Source organism: Tamandua tetradactyla, chromosome 12, assembly GCF_023851605.1.
Source record: "Tamandua tetradactyla isolate mTamTet1 chromosome 12, mTamTet1.pri, whole genome shotgun sequence".
NCBI classification, from domain to species: domain Eukaryota; kingdom Metazoa; phylum Chordata; class Mammalia; order Pilosa; family Myrmecophagidae; genus Tamandua; species Tamandua tetradactyla.
Genome location: NC_135338.1, coordinates 25,467,153 through 25,486,018, shown reverse-complemented (window position 1 = coordinate 25,486,018; position 18,866 = coordinate 25,467,153). Strand labels below are relative to the sequence as shown.

The 18,866-nt window shown below is 38.1% G+C and overlaps 1 protein-coding gene across 1 annotated transcript in view; it reads left to right on the top strand.

The window, feature by feature from the left end:
- Window positions 1-18,866, top strand: part of ZFYVE26 (zinc finger FYVE-type containing 26) — a 95,986-nt gene that overhangs the window by 3,370 nt on the left and 73,750 nt on the right. The window contains exon 4 of the mRNA XM_077122810.1: window positions 17,774-17,863. Within this exon, the coding sequence (XP_076978925.1) occupies window positions 17,774-17,863 (90 nt within the window). The remainder of the gene's footprint in view (window positions 1-17,773; window positions 17,864-18,866) is intronic.

Here is an 18,866-nt window from a genome sequence, read left to right as displayed (position 1 = left end):
TTTTTTCCCCCTTTCAATCATTGAGGTGTTGTGGATCCTATAGTGCCAGGGCCAGACTCATCCCGAAAATCCACACCCCACACTGTCGGGGAGATTTACACCCCTGAATATCATGTCCCACATAGTGAGGAGAATAGTGATTTTCCTTGCGCAGTTGAGCTTAAAGAGAGAGAGGCCACATTTGAGCAACAAAAAAGGTTTCCTGGAAGCACTCTTAAGCCTTATTATAGGTAATCTTAGCTTCTTCACTGCAGAAATAAATTTCATAAGGGCAAGCCTCAAAATCCAGGGCTTGGTTTGTATTCTTGGAAGTCCCCATGGTTGAGAGGGTACTCGGGGTTTCCCAGATGTGAAAGCTTAATAGTTTCATTTCTTTTCCTTTGGACCCCCAAGGGGCTCTACCAATACTTTTTAATTATCAGCCCACCATAGTCTGAGATATATCAAGGTATTACATTAAGCTATACAGAATTACAAGGCCTCATTCCCATTCTGGATTCCAGGTTTAAATGAACTATCCAGTTGTTTTAATGAACTATCCAGACAGATTGATTTAGACTGTGTATTACAGAAAATTTAGGTTCTAGACATAATACATCTCTGTGCCTTTGGTCTCATACAGTAGGTAAAGGTCTAGAGTACATACACTATCATGATTTTTTTTGTTTTTTTTTTTTTACATGGGCAGGCACCGGGAATCGAACCCGGGTCCTCTGGCATGGCAGGCAAGCACTCTTGCCTGCTGAGCCACTGTGGCCCTCCCCACTATCATGTTTTACATTGTATTCTGATTTGCCTTAGTCCCAGCCAGAGCTTCATTCTTATCTCTGAGGCCTGATCTCTTTTTTAGTTACTTTACTATTACTGTATATAGCAGTGCTAACTTTCAGGGCTGAGGCACTCCATTTCTGGGTCTTAGGTGTCACAGAGTTACTCAAAGTTCCAGGGAAATACCAGCCAACACGCATATAGCTCAGTGTCTCAGAATCTAGAAATACACTTACAACCTCAAACTAAGTGTGGCTACCATAAGAGCTTATAATCTAGGCTCCAATTTTCCTATAAGTATTTTCTGAAAGAGACTTAGCGTATTTGTTCTTTTTTTTTTTTTTTTTTTTTTCTGGCTTATTTTGCACAACACACTGTCCCAGAGATTTATTCAACTTGTTGCATGCCTCTCTATGTTCTTCTATTTTGAAGAACACCACATTCCATTATATAAATGTATCACAGTTTGCCATTCTGATTCTCAGTCATTATACCTTTTGACTCCCTCTATCTATTGGGCATCATGGATAATGTCCAAAATAAACAAGCCATGTCTTGCAGTATCCTCACAATCAGCAGTACTCTCAATTTTAGATAGTTTTCTCTGGTCCATAGCCAGAAAGAACCGACAAACACAATATCACCAAATATCAAATCAAAACTATCCCTTATCACTTGTCCCTCACCCCAATTACTTTCCCCTGATAATGCTGTGGTACTGTTGATAACTCCCTGTTAACTATTAGCCATAGCATGCATGTTTAGTTTCCCCCATATACCCCTATACTATTGACTCTTTATCCAATATCAAACCTTTGAAATAGTTCATGCAAGAATGTATTTATAATTATAGATTTAATCAACGTGATACATGGAACTGTATGTCCTCTTTTAATCATATTCACCTTCAATTATAGCAGTGTTACTTATAAAACTGCTAATTAGTTACCATCACTTCTATCCATTTTCTTGAAATTTTTAAAAATTTATTTTTAGTGATATGTATTTTATATTCACATGCCATGTAATCATCCAAAGTGTACAGTCAGTGGTCCACAATATCACCATATAGCTATGCATTTATCATCACAATCAACTTTTTTTTTCTTTTTTGTGGTAAATAGCATAAAAAAAAAAGCAATAAATTTCAAAGCACATTGCAACAGTTGGTTATAGAACAGATTTCAGAGTTTGATATGGGTTACACTTCTATATTTTTAGGCTTTCACTACTAGCTGCTCCAAGATACTGGAGATTAAAAGAAATGTCAGTATAATGACTCAGTAATCATACTCAATTTTAAACCCGACCGTCTCTGTATAACTCCACCATCACCTTTGATGACTGCCCATAGATTTAGTGGTCTCAATTCAATTCTATCAGTCGATAGTTCTGACTTCATGCCAGTGCCATGCTGTTTTAACCGCTGTGGCTTTACAGTAAGCTATACTATATAACATCAGAAAGTGTTAGTCCTCGCACTCCACTCTTCTTTTTTAGGATATCTTTAGCTATTCAGGGTCTCTTTCTCTTCTGTGTAAATTTTTTTTATATATAATTTATTTTGTTTTATTTTTTTAAATACCAAAAAAACACCAAATAAATTCAAACATTCCTATTTTGATCATTCCGTTCTACATATATAATCAGTAATTCACAATATCATCACATAGTTGCATATTCATCATCAGGATCATTTCTTGGAACATTTGCATCTATTCAGAAAAAGGAATAAAATGAAAACAGAACAAAAAATTATATATACCCTTACCACTCCCTTTCATTGATCACTAGCATTTCAAACTAAATTTATTTTAACATTTGTTCCCCCCTATTATTTATTTTTATTCCATATGTTCTACTTGTCTATTGACAAGGTAGATAAAAGGAGCGTCAGACACAAGGTTTTCACAATCACACAGTCACATTGTGAAAGCTATATCATTATTCAATCATCTTCAAGAAACATGGCTACTGGAACACAGCTCTACATTTTCAGGCAGCTCCCTTCAGCCTCTGCGTTACATCTTGACTAACAAGGTGATATCTACTTAATGCGTAAGAATAACCTCCAGGATAACCTCTTGACTCTGTTTGGGATCTCACAGCCACTGACACTTTGTCTCATTTCACTCTTCCCCCTTTTGGTTGAGAAGGTTTTCTCAATCCCTTGATGCTGAGTCTCAGCTCATTCTAGGTTTTCTGTCCCACGTTGCCAGGAAGGTCCACACCCCTGGGAGTCATGTCCCACATAGACAGTGGGAGGGTGGTGAGTTTGCTTGTTGTGTTGGCTTCTTCTGTGTAAATTTAATAACCAGTTTTTCCAAGTCTTCAAAGTAGGTTGTTAGGATTTTGATTGCTATTGCATTAAATCTGTAGATCAGTATGGGTAGAATTGACATCTTAATGGCGTTCAACTTTTCCTATCCATGAACGTGGAATGTCTTTCCATCTATTTAGGTCATTTTTTATTTCTTTTAGCAATGTTTTTGTAGTTTTCTGTATACAAATCCTTGACAATTCCTGGTTAGGCTTATTCTGAGATACCTGATTCTTTTGGTCAGTATTTTGAATGGAAGTTTTTCCTTAATTGTCTCCTCAGATAGATCATTACTTGTGTATAGAAACATTACTGATTTTTTTTTACATTCATCTTGCATGTATCCTACCACTTTGATGAATTTGTTTATTAGCTCAGATAGTTTTGTTGTAGATTTCTCAATTTTCTAAGTATAGGGTCATGTCATCTGCAGATAATGAAAGTTTTACTTCCTCCTTTCCTATTTGGATGCTGTTCTAGTTTGCTAGCTGCCAGAATGCGATATAACAGAAACAGAATGGCTTTTTAAAAAGGGGAATTTATTAAGTTGCAAGTTTACAGTTCTAAGGGCATGAAAATCTCCCAATTAATGCAAGTCTATAAAAATGTCCAAATTAAGGCACCTACAAGAGGTTGCCTTCACTCAAGAAAGGCCAATGACGTTCAGGATTTCTCTCAACTGGAAAAGCACATGGCTAACATGGCAACACTGCTAGCTTTCTCTCCAGGTTTCTTGTTTCATGAAACTCCCCCAGGGGCATTTTCCTTCTTCATCTCCAAAGATCTCTGGCTGCATGAGCTCTCATGGTTCTCATGGCTCTGAAGCTTTTTTCAAAATATTTCCTATTTTAAAGGATTCCAGTAACCTAATCAAGACCCGCCTGGAATAGGTAGAGTCGCATTTCCCTCTAATAAAAGGTTAATACCCACAATTGGGTATGTCACATCTCCATGAAGATAATCTGATCAAGTTTCCAACCTACAGTGCTGGACAGGGATTAAAAGAAATGGCTGCCTCCACAAAATGGATCAGAGTTAAAACATGGCTTTTCTAGGGTACATACTCCATTTAAACCAGCATAGATGCCTTTTATTTCTTTCTCCTGTCTAACTGCTCCAGCTAGGACTTCTAGTACAATGTTAAATAATAGTGATGACACTGAATATACTTGTCTCATTCTCGATCTTATGGAGAATCCTTTCAATCTCTCACCATTGAGTATGATGCTGGCTATGAATTTTTCGTATATGCCTTTTAAGATATTGAGAAAGTCTCCTTCAATTACTAACTTTTGAAGTGTTTTTTTTGGGGGGAGGGGGTGTGGTAGGGGGTGCATGGTCTGGGAATCAAACCTGGGTCTCCTGTGTGGAAGGTGAGCATTCTACCATTGATCCACCTGTGCACCCATATTGAAGTGTTTTTATCAGAAAAGGATGCTGGATTTCATCAAATGCTTTTTCAGCAATGATCAGTATGATCACGTGATTTTTTTTCCTTTTGATTTGTTAATGTGCTGTATTACATTGATTGATTTTCTTGTGTTGAACCACCCTTGCATTCCTGTTATAAACCCCACATGGTCATGGTTTATAATTCCTTTATAAATTATTGGAATTTGATTTGCTTGTTGAGAATTTTTGCATCTATGTTAATGTCATTTTTTTAATCACTGTGGTGAATCGTGTGCCTAAAGACAACTTTGCAGAACTCAGTGAAAGTGATATAACTTTTGGACCTGTTCACCACTCAAATAATGGCAAATGGGCCAATCTGAAATTTGATTTTTCAGATTTTATGGAAATCTTATTTTAAGAAAAAATCTTATAGAAATCTTATCAATTTAGACTTCATTAATTCATAATTTAATGATCCAAATGAGTTCAGTGAAAAATTACCAAATATAAAAGTAAGCAAATTCATAGTGAAAGAAACATATATGGAAGTGCTTTTTTTTAAAAAAGAAAAACTGCCACCAAAAGCCCTTTAAGAAATGCTTGTTTATCCGAGGCAGATTTTTATTATACCTCAGACTTTTGAAGCATTGGTAGGATAAGCCTAGATTGCTTTGAAGAGATTATAAGTAGAGATAAGGCTATTAAAGGTGTTTCTGGTGAGGGCTTAGAAATAAGAGCTATAGAAAAAGTTTCTATTGTCTTAGAGAATACACATTTTATCATGAGCAGAATGTTGGTAGAAATATGGATATCACTGTTGCTTCAGGTGAGGCCTTAAAGGAAATGATGAATGTCTTATTGGAAACGGGAGGTAAGGACACCCTCGTTATAAATTGGCAGAGAATGTGACAAAAATTGTGTTCTAATTTCAGATGGAAGGCAGAACTTATAAGCAGTGAACTTGGATATTTAGCTGAAAAGATTTCCTAATTAAGTATGGAAGGTACAACCTTGTTTTTCCTTGCTCCATATAGTAAAATGCAAGAGGAAAAGGATGAGCTGGGGACTGAACTCTTAAGCCCCAAATGTTAGAAAGAAAGCCGTTCCTGAAAGAGAATAAATGTTCACCCATTGTGGGAAAAAAAAAGAATTTATTCATGATCTTACAAGAACCAGTGCACAACCAAGATGTGGTGGCTGGCACACCAAATGACAGAAAACAGCAGCATTTATTTCCTAAGCCTAGCACGGAGGTCCCTTCCCTGTTTCTCTGCTGATTGGATACTCCAAAAGTTACAGCCTATCTGAATAGTCTACCTAGTTCAAATCTCCCACCAAAAGTTCCCATTTTTTATTATACTTTACATTCCTGACCCTGCTTGTCACTTATTTAACTTGTTTTTCACCCATATAAGGATCTGGCACCAATTCTAGGTTTACATGAGAGGCCCTCTCCTTCTCCTGCCCATTAGACTGATCTGAGTGGGGTTTGCAGCCCTTTGTTTAGTAAGTTTCGTTTCTCCCATTCCATGCCATTTTGTGTGAAAGCTAAACTTAATTCTATTCTTACACAAAGAACCAGGAGTTGATAAATGCAAAGTTCTCAGGCTATCCAGATAGCATGTTCTGAGACTAGGGCCAGAAGCAGCTCTATCAGGGCACTCTCTGAGCTCCTAGGAGGCAAGCCACCAGAGAACTTGGCCCTGCATGAGAGTTTAGCTGAATCACCCTTTGCTAAAGAGATTAGGCATATTACTCATGGACCCAGTAAACCACCTCAAAGAAAGTCAGGATTGGACATATATTTGTCTAGAAAGGATCTGTAAAAATCCTTTTGTCTGATGATTTAGACCCCCTTGAACTACATGCAAAACTGGCAAGATTTATGAGGATTTTGTATGAGCAAATATACTGCCAGCCTGGACTGAAGGAGACAGAGGCAGGACCAAATGAAAGAAAGTGGCATCAAGGGCAGAACGAGGAATGCAGAGGTCTGAACTGAAGAGATCTCCTCAGGCTAAGAGAACGGGGTTTCCACCTTTGGGTAGGGAGGGATTTCCTCCCCACTACTTATAAGGGGTGTGCCTTCTGCCCAGATGTTTGCTGTTAGGAGAGAGTTTTGTTAATACCGCTGAGCTCTTTTAAGAGGGTGGGGCTAGACTCTGGTATTCAGGAGGATCAAGGTCCCTGCCCTAGGGCTTGGAGAGGGTGGGGCTGCCACTCCAGCAAGCCCAGAGGACAAAGCTTGGATCCAAACATGACTCTCAATCCTTGGAATCTAAGGAAGTTTGCACTGCTGGATATCAGACTTGTTTGGGAACTGTAGCACCTGTTTTCCTTCCAGTTGCTCCCTCCTGAAATGGGAATGTCTGTTTTATGGAAGACGTTCTACCAGTGTATTTTGGAAACAGATAACTTGTGTTCTAGTTTTACAGACCCACAAAGAAGAAGAATTTTGCCCCAAGATAGTCCATAACCATAAGTGATTTTGAGGATACCTTGGACTAGGAGTTGTTAGTGAAATTGCTTAAGGGTTTTGAGATATTGGGATGTGGTGAATGTATTTTGCATTATGGGAAGAATGTGTCTTTTGGCAGTCTAGAGCACAGACTGATGTAGATTATGTATCCTTTTAAAGACAAACTCTTAATCTTAGTCCATGTTTCCATGGGTATGAATTTATTTGTATGTAGGTTCTTGTGAAGATGTCATCGCTAGTTAAAGTATGGCCAATTGAATCAGAATGGGTTTTAATCACCATTACTGAAAACCTTTATGAAGAGAAGGCCTACAGGGAGGAGTGAGGAGTAGAAAGACAGAAATCCACAGAAACCATAAGAGCAGACATGAGGAGAAAGCACCCCAAGTAATGAGAAGCAAAAATACAAAACATGAACCCCAGGGATTGTGGCACATCAACACGAAACACTCCAGACTTTGGAAAGAAAGCATGGCTTGGGTGATGACGTGATTTTGGACTTCTAGCCTTCCATACTGTGAGCCAATAATTTCTCATTGTAAAGCCAACTCATTGTGTGGTGTTCCTCATAGCAGCCAGGAAACTAAGGCATGATTCAACTAATTTCACTAGTAAAATAAGTGTAACTAACTAATCAGTCTGTTCGGGATTCTAGATGAAAGTCCTAGAGTCTCAACCGGACTTTGCCCTTTTATTAAGGGCCTGCTATCTGGACATCTTATCCATCCCTTTTTAGCCCTCAATAGAAATTTTATTACTAGCGTGAATAAAATTCCCAGTATGAATTTTCTTCACTAACTTCCATTCACAAGCCTTAAACAAACTGTTCAGATTGCATAAGTACACATATTAGGAAGGGGCATAGTGGGAAGAAATAGGATCTTGGGGCAAGAACATATTAGATTTTTTCTTTTCAGCCTCTAATGTCCTGAATGGCAAATAAATGAGGTGTAATGTTGTGTTCTAAAAAGGACTCTCCCCACTCCCTGCCCAACACACACACACACACACACACACACACACACAATACTGCAGATGTTTCTTGCCTTGATTTAAGAGACCTTTCAATAAAACCCAATTTGGAAGTGCTTTAACTGGAGGTATGACATACAGATGTCTCTAATTTAAACAGTGTTTGTAAAAATTAGTCCTGACGCTAATCTTATTTTTATTTGTATTTGAGGAAAGGAGGCTATAATTTTAGTGTTAAGAACCAGGTAAAATATCTTAACTTGCCAGATCCCAACTAAAGCCATTCCAGCCAATCCTAAAGAACACCTAGAGCAATATATAAGATTCTACAAAGGTTCCATGCACTAGGGTAACTTTCCAGAAACCTACAACCTCTAGATGGGTCCCTGGAACAGTTAAGTCCTGAAACCTAGAGGGCCCAGCCTCTCCAAAACATCAGATAGTTCCATCTCCTCCCATATTGTTGGCAGCCTCTTCCAACATGAAAAATTTAAAATGGACATAGCCCACATACCCCTAAAGAGTGGGATAGAAAAATTAAAGGTGTTAGTGGAGTTATACAGAGAAGGTAGGGTTTAACAAACAAATATGATTGCTGAATCATTAAATTGATATTTCTTTTAGTCTCCAATATCTTAAAACAGCTAGAAGTAAAAACCAAAATTGTGGAATTGTAACTCATACCAAACTCTGAAATCTGTTCTGCAACTAATTATTGTACTGTGCTTTGATATTTATTTCTTTTTTGTATATATGATATTTTTACAAAAAAGAGAAGTAAATTTTGATGATAAAAAACTATATATTCCTTTTAGCCTTCTATATTGTAGAGAAGCTAGAAGGAAAAATCTGAGAGGATGGTATGGTAGCCCATGATAAACTTGGGATCTGTCCTGTAACTACTTGTTGAAGAGTGCTTTGAAATTTATTGCTTTTTTCTTTCATTGCTTTGTATATATGTTATATTATGCAATTTAAAAAGCTTAAAAAAGAGAGAGAGAAAAATGTGGAAGTCATTGCAATGAATAAAGGAAATGTATGGGAGAGAAGAAGAAAAATGGAAAATCTTATTATGATCTATGTATCTTCCTCCATGCTATTAGAAAAATGCAAATAAAATATTTGTTATTTTAAATAAAATATTTCTATAGAGAAAAAAACAGGTTAAAGTACATTATTTTGAATCAAGCAAACACAGCAAGAGTTAATTGCTTTCTTTCCATTTATACATTACTCTTCTCTAATGGCATTTCTCACTAACATTGGAATCACCTTTTCCTTTTTATATTAGAATAATTGGAAAATATTTCCTAACCATTTCACCCTTAGTAAAAATTATTTTTAAAAATACAAAACACATATTTGCCCCCAGTCTTGGGGTTTGTTCATATGAAACTTAACCCCACAAAGGATAGGTCAAGCCTGCTTAAAATTAGGTCCAAGAGTCACCCCCAAGAGAGCCTCTTTTGTTGCTCCAATGGGGCCTCTCTCTCCAGCCAACACAACAAACAAACTCACCACCCTCTCCCGGTCTACGTGGGACATGACTCCCAGGGGTGTGGACCTTCCTGGCAATGTGGGACAGAAATCCTAGAATGTGCTGAGACTCAGCATCAAGGGATTGAGAAAACCTTCTCAACCAAAAGGGAGAAGAGTGAAATGAGACATAGTGTCAATAACTGAGAGATTCCGAATAGAGTCGAGAGGTTATCCTGGAGGTTATTCTTACGCATTAAGTAGATATCACCTTGCTATTCAAGATGTAATGGAGAGGCTGGAGAGACCTGCCTGAAAATGTAAAGCTATGTTCCAGGAGCCATGTTTCTTGAAGATGATTGCATAATGATATAGCTTTCACGATGTGACTGTGTGATTGTAAAAACCTTGTGTCTGATGCTCCTTTTATCTACCTTGACAACAGACGAGTAGAACATATGAAATAAAAAGTAATGGGGGGAGACCCAAGATGGCGGCTTAGTAAGGTACATGCGTATTAGTTCCTCCGAATCCAAATCAACTAATAGGTGAACAGAAACAGTACAGAACAGCTCCCGGGGCTACAGCAGGGAATGGACACACAGCGTAACCCACTCTGGACTGGCTAGTCTGACTGCGAAACTCGGCTGCGGTGAGATCCCCGAGCGGCGCGCAATTTCCCGAGCAGCCGCAGCTGCGGCGGTCCAAGCTAATCCCTCCCTCCTTCCCGGGCCGGCTGAGAGTCTCGGAGAGGCAAACTTCCCAGCCAAGGCGGCCGGTGCCACACTTTTGCGGGCGGCTTCGAGTCTCGGCTTCGAGTCTGCGGCTACGAGTCTCGGATCAGAGGGCTATCCAAAGTCTGGGCTGGCTAGTCTGACTGCGAGACTCAGCTGCGGTGAGACCCCCGAGCGGCGTGCGATTTCCCGAGCAGCCGCAGCTGCGGCGGTCTGAGCTACTCCCTCCCTCCTTCCTGGGCCGGCTGAGAGTATCGGAGAAGCAAGTTTCCCAAGCTGAGGCAGGCGGCGCCCCTCTTTTGCGGGCGGCTTTGAGTCTCGGCTTTGAGTCCGTGGCTACGAATCTCGGATCAGAGGGCTATCCAAAGTCTGGGCTGGCTAGTCTGACTGCGAGACTCAGCTGCGGTGAGACCCCCAAGCGGCGCGCGATTTCCCGATCAGCGGCAGCTGCGGCGGTCCGAGCTACTCCCTCCCTCCTTCCCGGGCCGGCTGAGAGTCTCGGAGAGGCAAGTTTCCCAAGTCGAGGCGGCCGGCGCCCCTCTTTTGCGGGCGGCTTCGAGTCTCGGCTTCGAGTCCACGGATACGAGTCTCGGATCGGAGGGCTATCCAAGCAGCAGTGGCCCCCCCCCTGCGGGAGTCTTCCTGGTCCGGTGGGGAATCCCTCAGGCCCGCTGCGGCCCGCGACCAGGGGTTCCCTCAAGCTGCGGCAGCTGACGCCCCCACTACGCGCGGCCCCTGAACCAACGGAGAGAAGTGGATCTGAAATCCCCAGGCCGCGGAGATCGGTGACTGGGGGAGACCCATTCCAAACACTTGAGACAAACGTGTGCCACGTGCGCCACCTACTGGGCAAGATAAGAAAAACAGATCCCAGAGATTTCACAGAAAAATCTTACAACCTTGCTGGGTCCGACACCCAGAGAAATCTGAATAAATGCCCAGACGCCAACAGCAGAAGATAACTGTCCACGCTCAAAAGATTGAGAATATGGCCCAGTCAAAGGAACAAACCAATAGCTCAAATGAGATACAAGAGCTGAGACAACTAATGCTGAATATACGAACAGAAATGGAAAACCTCCTCAAAAATGAAATCGATAAATTGAGGGAGGACATGAAGAGGACATGGGCTGAACATAAAGAAGAAATAGAAAAACTGAAAAAACAAATCACAGAACTTATGGAAGTGAAGGATAAAGTACCAAAGATGGAAAAAATAATGGATACCTACAATGATAGATTTAAAGAGACAGAAGATAAAATTAGTGATTTGGAGGATGGAACATCTGAATTCCAAAAACAAACAGAAATTATCCGGAAAAGAATGGAAAAATTTGAACACGGTATCAGGGAACTCAAGGACAATATGAAGCACACAAATATACGTGTTGTGGGTGTCCCAGAAGGAGAAGAGAAGGGAAAAGGAGGAGAAAAACTAATGGAAGAAATTATCACTGAAAATTTCCCAACTCTTATGAAAGGCCTAAAAGTACAGATCCAAGAAGTGCAGCGCACCCCAAAGAGATTAGACCCAAATAGGCGTTCTCCAAGACACTTACTAGTTAGAATGTCAGAGGTCAAAGAGAAAGAGAGGATCTTGAAAGCAGCAAGAGAAAAACAATCCATCACATACAAGGGAAACCCAATAAGACTATGTGTAGATTTCTCAACAGAAACCATGGAAGCTAGAAGACAGTGGGATGATATATTTAAATTACTAAAAGAGAAAAACTGCCAACCAAGACTCCTATATCCAGCAAAATTATCCTTCAAAAATGAGGGAGAAATTAAAACATTCTCAGACAAAAAGTCACTGAGAGAATTTGTGACCAAGAGACCAGCTCTGCAAGAAATACTAAAGGCAGCACTAGAGTCAGATACAAAAAGACAGAAGAGAGAGGTATGGAGAAGAGTGTAGAAAGAAGGAAAATCAGATATGATATATATAATACAAAAGGCAAAATGTTAGAGGAAAATATTATCCAAACAGTAATAACACTAAATGTCAATGGACTGAATTCCCCAATCAAAAGACATAGATTGGCAGAATGGATTAAAAAACAGGATCCTTCTATATGCTGTCTACAGGAAACACATCTTAGACCCAAAGATAAGCATAGGTTGAAAGTGAACGGTTGGGAAAAGATATTTCATGCAAATAACAACCAGAAAAGAGCAGGAGTGGCTATACTAATATCCAACAAATTAGACTTCAAATGTAAAACAGTTAAAAGAGACAAAGAAGGACACTATATACTAATAAAAGGAACAATTAAACAGGAAGACATAACAATCATAAATATTTACGCACCGAACCAGAATGCCCCAAAATACGTGAGGAATACACTGCAAACACTGAAAAGGGAAATAGACTCATATACCATAATAGTTGGAGATTTCAACTCACCACTCTCATCAATGGACAGAACATCTAGACAGAGGATCAACAAAAAATAGAGAATCTGGATATTACTATAAATGAGCTAGACTTAATAGACATTTATAGGACATTACATCCCACAACAGCAGGATACACCTTTTTCTCAAGTGCTCATGGATCATTCTCATAGATAGACCATATGCTGGGTCACAAAGCAAGTATTAACAAATTTAAAAAGATTGAAATCATACACAACACTTTCTCGGACCATAAAGGAATGATGTTGGAAATCAATAATAGGCAGAGTGCCAGAAAATTCACAAATACGTGGAGGCTCAACGACACACTCCTAAACAACGAGTGGGTCAAAGAAGAAATTCCTAGAGAAATTAGTAAATACCTCGAGGCGAATGAAAATGAAAACACAACATATCAAAACTTATGGGACGCAGCAAAGGCAGTGCTAAGAGGGAAATTTATTGCTCTAAATGCCTATATCAGAAAAGAAGAAAAGGCAAAAATTCAGGAATTAACTATCCATTCGGAAGAACTGGAGAAAGAACAGCAAGCTAACCCGAAAGCAAGCAAAAGGAAAGAAATAACAAAGATTAGAGCAGAAATAAATGAAATTGAAAACATGAAAACAATAGAGAAAATCAATAAGGCCAGAAGTTGGTACTATGAGAAAATCAATAAGACTGATGGGCCCTTAGCAAGATTGACAAAAAGAAGAAGAGAGAGGATGCAAATAAATAAGATCAGAAATGAAGAGGAGACATAACTACTGACCTCACAGAAATAAAGGAGGTAATAACAGGATACTATGAACAACTTTACACTAATAAATACAACAATTTAGAGGAAATGGACGGGTTCCTGGAAAGACATGAACAACCAACTTTGACTCAAGAAGACATAGATGACCTCAACAAACCAATCACAAGTAAAGAAATTGAATCAGTCATTCAAAAGCTTCCTAAAAAGAAAAGTCCAGGACCAGACGGCTTCACATGTGAATTCTATCAAACATTCCAGAAAGAATTAGTACCAACTCTCCTCAAACTCTTCAAAAAAATTGAAGCAGAGGGAAAACTACCTAATTCGTTCTATGAAGCCAACATCACCCTCATACCAAAACCAGGCAAAGATATTACAAGAAAAGGAAACTACAGGCCGATCTCTCTAATGAATATAGATGCAAAAATCCTCAATAAAATTCTAGCAAATCGTATCCAACAACACATTAAAAGAATTATTCATCATGACCAAGTAGGATTCATCCCAGGTATGCAAGGATGGTTCAACATAAGAAAATCAATTAATGTAATACACCATATCAACAAATCAAAGCAGAAAAATCACATGATCATCTCAATTGATGCAGAGAAGGCATTTGACAAGATTCAACATCCTTTCCTGTTGAAAACACTTCAAAGGATAGGAATACAAGGGAACTTCCTTAAAATGATAGAGGGAATATATGAAAAACCCACAGCTAATATCAACCTTAATGGGGAAAAATTGAAAACTTTCCCCCTAAGATCAGGAACAAGACAAGGATGTCCACTATCACCACTATTATTCAACATTTTGTTGGAGGTTCTAGCCAGAGCAATTAGACAAGAAAAAGAAATACAAGGCATCAAAATTGGAAAGGAAGAAGTAAAACTATCACTGTTTGCAGACATTATGATACTATACGTCGAAAACCCAGAAAAATCCACAACACAACTACTAGAGCTAATAAATGAGTACAGCAAAGTAGCAGGTTACAAGATCAACATTCAAAAATCTGTAGCATTTCTATACAGTAGCAATGAACAAGCGGAGGGGGAAATCAAGAAACGAATCCCATTTACAATTGCAACTAAAAGAATAAAATACCTAGGAATAAATTTAACTAAAGAGACAAAAAACCTATATAAAGAAAACTACAAAAAACTGCTAAAAGAAATCACAGAAGACCTAAATAGATGGAAGGGCATACCGTGTTCATGGATTGGAAGACTAAATATAGTTAAGATGTCAATCCTACCTAAATTGATTTACAGATTCAATGCAATACCAATCAAAATCCCAACAACTTATTTTTCAGAAATAGAAAAACCAATAAGCAAATTTATCTGGAAGGGCAGGGTGCCCCGAATTGCTAAAAACATCTTGAGGAAAAAAAACGAAGCTGGAGGTCTCGCGCTGCCTGACTTTAAGGCATATTATGAAGCCACAGTGGTCAAAACAGCATGGTATTGGCATAAAGATAGATATATCGACCAATGGAATCGAATAGAGTGCTCAGATATAGACCCTCTCATCTATGGACATTTGATCTTTGATAAGGCAGTCAAGCCAAGTCACCTGGGACAGAACAGTCTCTTCAATAAATGGTGCCTAGAGAACTGGATATCCATATGCAAAAGAATGAAAGAAGACCCATATCTCACACCGTACACAAAAGTTAACTCAAAATGGATCAAAGATCTAAACATTAGGTCTAAGACCATAAAACAGTTAGAGGAAAATGTAGGGAGATATCTTATGAATCTTACAATTGGAGGCGGTTTTATGGACCTTACACCTAAAGCAAGAGCACTGAAGAAGGAAATAAATAAATGGGAGCTCCTCAAAATTAAACACTTTTGTGCATCAAAGAACTTCGTCAAGAAAGTAGAAAGACAGCCTACACAATGGGAATCAATATTTGGAAATGACATATCAGATAAAGGTCTAGTATCCAGAATTTATAATGAGATTGTTCAACTCAACAACAAAAAGATAGCCAACCCAATTACAAAATGGGAAAAAGACTTAAATAGACACCTCTCAGAGGAGGAAATACAAATGGCCAAAAGGCACATGAAGAGATGCTCAATGTCCCCGGCCATTAGAGAAATGCAAATCAAAACCACAATGAGATATCATCTCACACCCACCAGAATGGCCATTATCAACAAAACAGAAAATGACAAGTGCTGGAGAGGATGCGGTGAAAGAGGCACACTTATCCACTGTTGGTGGGAATGTCAAATGGTGCAACCACTGTGGATGGCAGTTTGGCGGTTCCTCAAAAAGCTGAATATAGAATTGCCATACGACCCAGCAATACCATTGCTGGGAATCTACTCAAAGGAATTAAGGGCAAAAACTCAAACAGACATTTGCACACCAATGTTTATAGCAGCGTTATTTACAATTGCAAAGAGATGGAAACAGCCAAAATGTCCATCAACAGACGAGTGGCTAAACAAACTGTGGTATATACATACGATGGAATATTATGCAGCTTTAAGGCAGGATAAACTTATGAAGCATGTAATAACATGGATGGACCTAGAGAACATTATGCTGAGTGAGTCTAGCCAAAAACTAAAAGACAAATACTGTATGGTCCCAATGATGTGAATCGACACTCGAGAATAAACTTGGAATATGTCATTGGTAACAGAGTTCAGCAGGAGTTAGAAATAGGGTAAGATAATGGGTAATTGGAGCTGATGGGATACAGACTGTGCAGTAGGACTAGATACAAAAACTCAAAAATGGACAGCACAATAATACCTAATTGTAAAGTAATCATGTTAAAATACTGAATGAAGCTGCATCCGAGCTATAGGTTTTTGTTTTGTTTTGTTTTGTTCTTATTATTATTACTTTTATTTTTTTTCTCTATATTAACATTCTATATCTTTTTCGGTTATATTGCTAGTTCTTCTAAACCGATGCAAATGTACTAAGAAACGATGATCATGCATCTATGTGATGATGTTAAGAATTACTGATTGCATATGTAGAATGGTATGATTTCTAAAAAAAAAAAAAAAATGGTCAGCACAATACTGCCTAATTGTAATGTAATTATGTTGGAACGCTGAATGAAGCTGCATCTGAGCTATAGTTTTTTTTTTTTTTCTCTTATATATTTTTGTACTTTTTATTTTTATTTTTGTTTTCTCTCTGTGTTATCACTTCATTTCTTTTTCTGTTGTCTTGCTATTTCTTTCTCTAAATCGATGCATATGTACTGAGAAATGATGACCATACACCTATGTGATGATATTAAGAATTACTGATTGCATATGTAGAATGGAATGATTTCTAAATGTTGTGTTAGTTAATTTTTTTTAATTAATAAAAAAAAAGTAACAGGGGGAACAAATGTTAAAATAAATTTAGTTTGAAATGCTAGTGATCAATGAAAGGGAGGGGTAAGGGGTATGGTATGTATAATCTTTTTTTTTCTGTTTTTGTTTTATTTCTTTTTCTGAATTGATGCAAATGTTCTAAGAAATGATCATGATGATGAATATGCAACTATGTGATAATACTGTGAATTACTGATTATATATGTAGAATGGAATGATATGTTAAGAATGTTTGTGTTTGTTTCTTGTCATATTTTTTTTAAAAGTTTAAAAATTAATTTAAAAATTTAAAAAAAAAATGATCCTACTTACAATAGGTTCATACCCACAGGAATGAGTTAACTTTAAGAACATTTTCTTCTGGGGTCCATACAATTCCAAACCCTCACAAGCGTGAAAATCAAATTATGGTTGCTTGAAGGACTTGACTATCTTTCCAGAAGATAAAGGCTGCTCACTTGCCATCTTGAGATTCTCACTCCTACTTTCCCAGTTTGTATGCTCCCTGTTTGAGAAGTTTCTTTCAATAAACTTGCAGTTTTTATTACACTGGTAAAAAAAAAACAAAACAAAAAAAAAAACACAGATTTGTTTGATTTGAAGATTAAATGTAATGAAGTATCTGAAAATATGGCACACAGTATCTGGCACATATTAAGTATTTAATAAACATTAGATCCCTCCCCCCTTTTCCTTTCTTCTCCATCTGATAGACAAAGGATAAGGAATACTGGAAACAAGGGTTTGAACCAAAAGAAGATCATGTTGGACATACCCTCCCCCATACCACGACTGGGTGTTTTGCACACCCAAAGGAGATTCTTGGGGAAGGACTTCATGTGACAGAAAAAGTCATGTGAAATAAGCAAACCTTAGAGTTTGAGGCTGATCAATGTGGGCTTTAAAGAGAGAACTGGGCCCAAGTTCAACTGCTTTGTTTAAAAAGAAAAAGTATCTGAAAATATATCCAGGAATTTATTGGTTAAGGGTAATTTATTTTAGAAAAATAGTAGAAAAAAAGTCTAACTAGAAATATATATATATATATTTAAAATATGTTAACTAAAGCATGTACCTAATCTCTTTGCTTCCTTGTTATGATTCTTTTAGAAATTGTTCCCAGCTGTTTTACAGAGAAAGCTTGAGTTTCTTTTATTGATGGAAGATCTACAAGGTTGCATTCCAGAGGACATCTTCAAGGTAACAGGTGCCCTGAAACCATCAGCCTAGGATTACAGTCACAGATTACAGCAAAAAACAAGTCCCCAAGACTGCTGCATTTTGTTCTGAGGCGAAACCAGTCAGGCTATATCTAGAGGCTAAATATAGAGGAGTTTAGAGTTAGGGTAACTTTCTCTTATTTTGGAATTATAGATTATCCAGAAGTGCTAAGTGTAATTGGGGATTAAAAATTTCTTTTTTTTCATTTCATGTAGAAGGAATACAGATCTTGAATTTAAACTGGGTATTTGGCTTTTTACCAGTAGATATTGGGGAATGTGGAGGAAAAAGGAACTGTTTATCGAATACCGCTTCCATAATAGGTGTACTAAATGTGTTACAGTTAATTCTCACAACAATGTTCTGTGGCATATTAAAACTGAGTCTTTATAATATTTGTATAGCATTTATCACTTCATACCTAAGTGCCTAATGTTTGTTTGTTCTGAGGCTCAGTACTTATTTTCCTCACGACCTTGCTTCCAGTTGATTGAAGACATATTTACTGTAGGATTTAAGGTAGGGATGTACCACTCAGAGTGGGTCAAGGAGACATGGCTCTGATGCAGTTCTGCAGCAGTTACTGAAGAGGCATTCCTGATTATCACCAATAGTCATGGGCTAAAGTGTGGGAAATAACTTGCTTCCCCAACCCCTTTCCTCCCTCTACCTGCAAACAAAATATAAGCTTTAGAATTTCTTGCCTTTAAGAAACATACAACCTAATTGGGGAAGAAAAACTAATATATGCATGAGACAGTTGTATACTAAACCACGTGATACTAATTTTAAGAACTTGAAAGCCCCGTGAAAGGATAATTGTGTGGGTTGGAAGTGTTTTAAGTCTTGTGGGAAGAGTTAGGAATGTGCTATATCTTAAAGCTTGACTAATCTCTGATTTAGATCAGAAGTTAAAAGCAGGTACACATGTTCTAAAGAAATTTTAATTTAAACACCTTTAGCTGGGCATGTCTTATGCCCA